Source organism: Tigriopus californicus, chromosome 10 (assembly GCF_007210705.1).
Source record: "Tigriopus californicus strain San Diego chromosome 10, Tcal_SD_v2.1, whole genome shotgun sequence".
NCBI lineage: Eukaryota > Metazoa > Arthropoda > Copepoda > Harpacticoida > Harpacticidae > Tigriopus > Tigriopus californicus.
The window spans coordinates 9515409-9517655 of NC_081449.1; the positions used below are offsets into that span (position 1 = coordinate 9515409).

At 44.4% G+C, this 2247-nt stretch overlaps 1 protein-coding gene across 1 annotated transcript; it reads left to right on the forward strand.

Annotated features, from left to right (window-relative positions):
- LOC131888580 (uncharacterized) lies at nt 1-1847 on the forward strand (the record flags this gene model as incomplete). The annotated part of the gene is given in 5 exon segments (XM_059237468.1): nt 1-191; nt 628-767; nt 832-1035; nt 1107-1221; nt 1447-1847. Coding segments are annotated over 5 exon segments (932 nt in total), but the record flags the coding sequence as incomplete, so codon positions are not given.
- Between the last annotated feature and the right edge of the window lie 400 nt (nt 1848-2247).

Here is a 2247-nt window from a genome sequence, read left to right on the forward strand (position 1 = left end):
CCCTGGCCATTGTACCCCACCAGCCTCGGCGTCCCTCCTCGTCCCAATCCAGAGGTCGTCCTCCTTTAGGTCGGACCTCGTCTGATGGACCTATGGTGGCTGTTGGTCAACACCCTCCATCGTCTAGATATAGTTATAGCCGATCTCAGGAGCGGCCTCCGCGCGGACCAACAAACTCCACAGTTTCAAAGGTATATTCTTCATGCTCCAACTTAATGCCGTCACACCACAGTGGTGCAGTTTAGAGAGTCAATACCACATGCCTAGAACAGTATTTGAAAACTTGTAGTTTTGTCTAGTTATAGCTTTCTTATTGTAGAAGGACATTTTCATCCATTATTTGTTCAAAAGGAGGTACGTGCAAGGCGGAGTTTGGGTGTATGATTGAGAACGTAAACCCGTCTTCAATTGTGCTTTTATTCTGTGCGGAACGTAATACTTACGTTTACTCCTGAACCTCATTCTACGACTTCGGTGTAGGTTAAAGTCGTGAAATTGCTAATAAAACTGCTTGTTGTGCAGTTCATGCCGAAATAAAGTTGCTAGTGGGATTCATGCGATATTAAGAAAACAGCTCTAGGTGTATGAATTCAGACCAACCTCCACCCTTTCTTAAATATATATTAGGTCATTCGTTCGCGGTCGTTGTCGAGTCGTCCAGCTGGGATTGTGGTTCGACATCCGCCTCATCACCAATCCAAGTCCACGGTTGATGTCTATTCGCCCCAGGCTTTGTCCACCTTATCCCGACCTGGAACTCGAATGAGGTGCGTCATTCATAATTGAGCAAGTTGTTTTCTACGGTTCCTTATTTGGCATTGCTGTCAACAGTTCCAAGAGTGGGAAGAGTGGTTTGAATGGGAACAGCAATTCGACCAAAGCGGGTGTGGTCATTGAAACCATGTCAGCCCCCAATCCATTTTGCCCGAATACGAAAGGCGTGTGTTGTCTGATGCTTCTAGTCAATCTGGCTCTCATTCTGGTGGCCATTGGATTCATTATTGTGCTTCAACTCCCAGAACCTGTTATCGTCTGGTGAGATCTTTGAATCGAGGATTTATTTACCGAATCAATGTGACATATCAAGTATATGTGCATTTTTATAGGAATTTGGGCGTGGTGATTCTGGTGTTTGGATTCGTGACTTTCTTAGTGGCCCTCATCTATTGCTCTTGCATTTGTCAAGAGGCCAATTATGAGCAAAGGCGTCGGGGAAACTCGGTAAGCAGAAAACTTCAAATAAATCAGTTGATCAATAGACGTTTTCAAGTTGGCGTCATCAATTTCCGAAGTCATCTCCATCTACCGTTCAAAGCGCCGGTTTTAAAAGTGGCTCGTTCACAATTGTAGATTTGGCATCATTTCGAACGAATTTGACATTCAATTTCATTCAGGATCACTCGTATCATGTATTGACTTGCATTTCTCTGCTCTTTTAATTTTCAGGGTGAGCTCTACTGGACCCACCATTGGCAGAAGAACATCACCATCCCTGAGATCAAAACCCAAGAGCACCGTCGTTGGGAAGAAGTAGACCATTTCCCCGAAGATGACAGCGACACCTCGTCGCGTGATTATCCACGCCTTTACCTGGAATCGGAATACGCCACAGAACGCGAGGCGGATTTCGAGACCGACCGGGAAGCAGGAGGAAAACCGCCTTCCGGAGGCAAATATACAGCATCTTCCCCTAGGAGCAAAATTTATCACGAACGAGAACGCGACTAACGGACATAAGTTGGCTCACTGCATTATCTTAAGGCTGCTTACCACACTCAGTTAACCTGTCATAATCATTTCACATAACGCCTCCTCGTATCTTTATTACACAATTCTTCATAACCTTAGATTGTTTTTTATTTGTATTTGGCTTTGTTAAGGCTACGGACATTGAATGGCCCCATCCCTGGCCAGCGAATCTAAAGTTGGTATGGTCGGTTTTTCCCATACCTTTACAGCACCCTTGACAGATAACAATTTCGGTAGTGCTTTATCTTTATTCTTTACTGTGACGGATCCTGAAAGATTATTAGGATAAATATTTGGTTTACATGATGCCATTTGTTACATATTGAGCTGCCTTCTCTACTGAATTTGTTGGGTTAGGCCGCCGTTCGGAGGTTGGCAATTGGTATCCATCCATGAACTCAGAGAAAGAGTTGTTCTGTTGAGCTGCTGTTTGTATTTGTTCAGTTATGTTCCGGCATCTGTGCGTAACGAAAAGGAGCTTCTCCTTTTAAGGAGAAG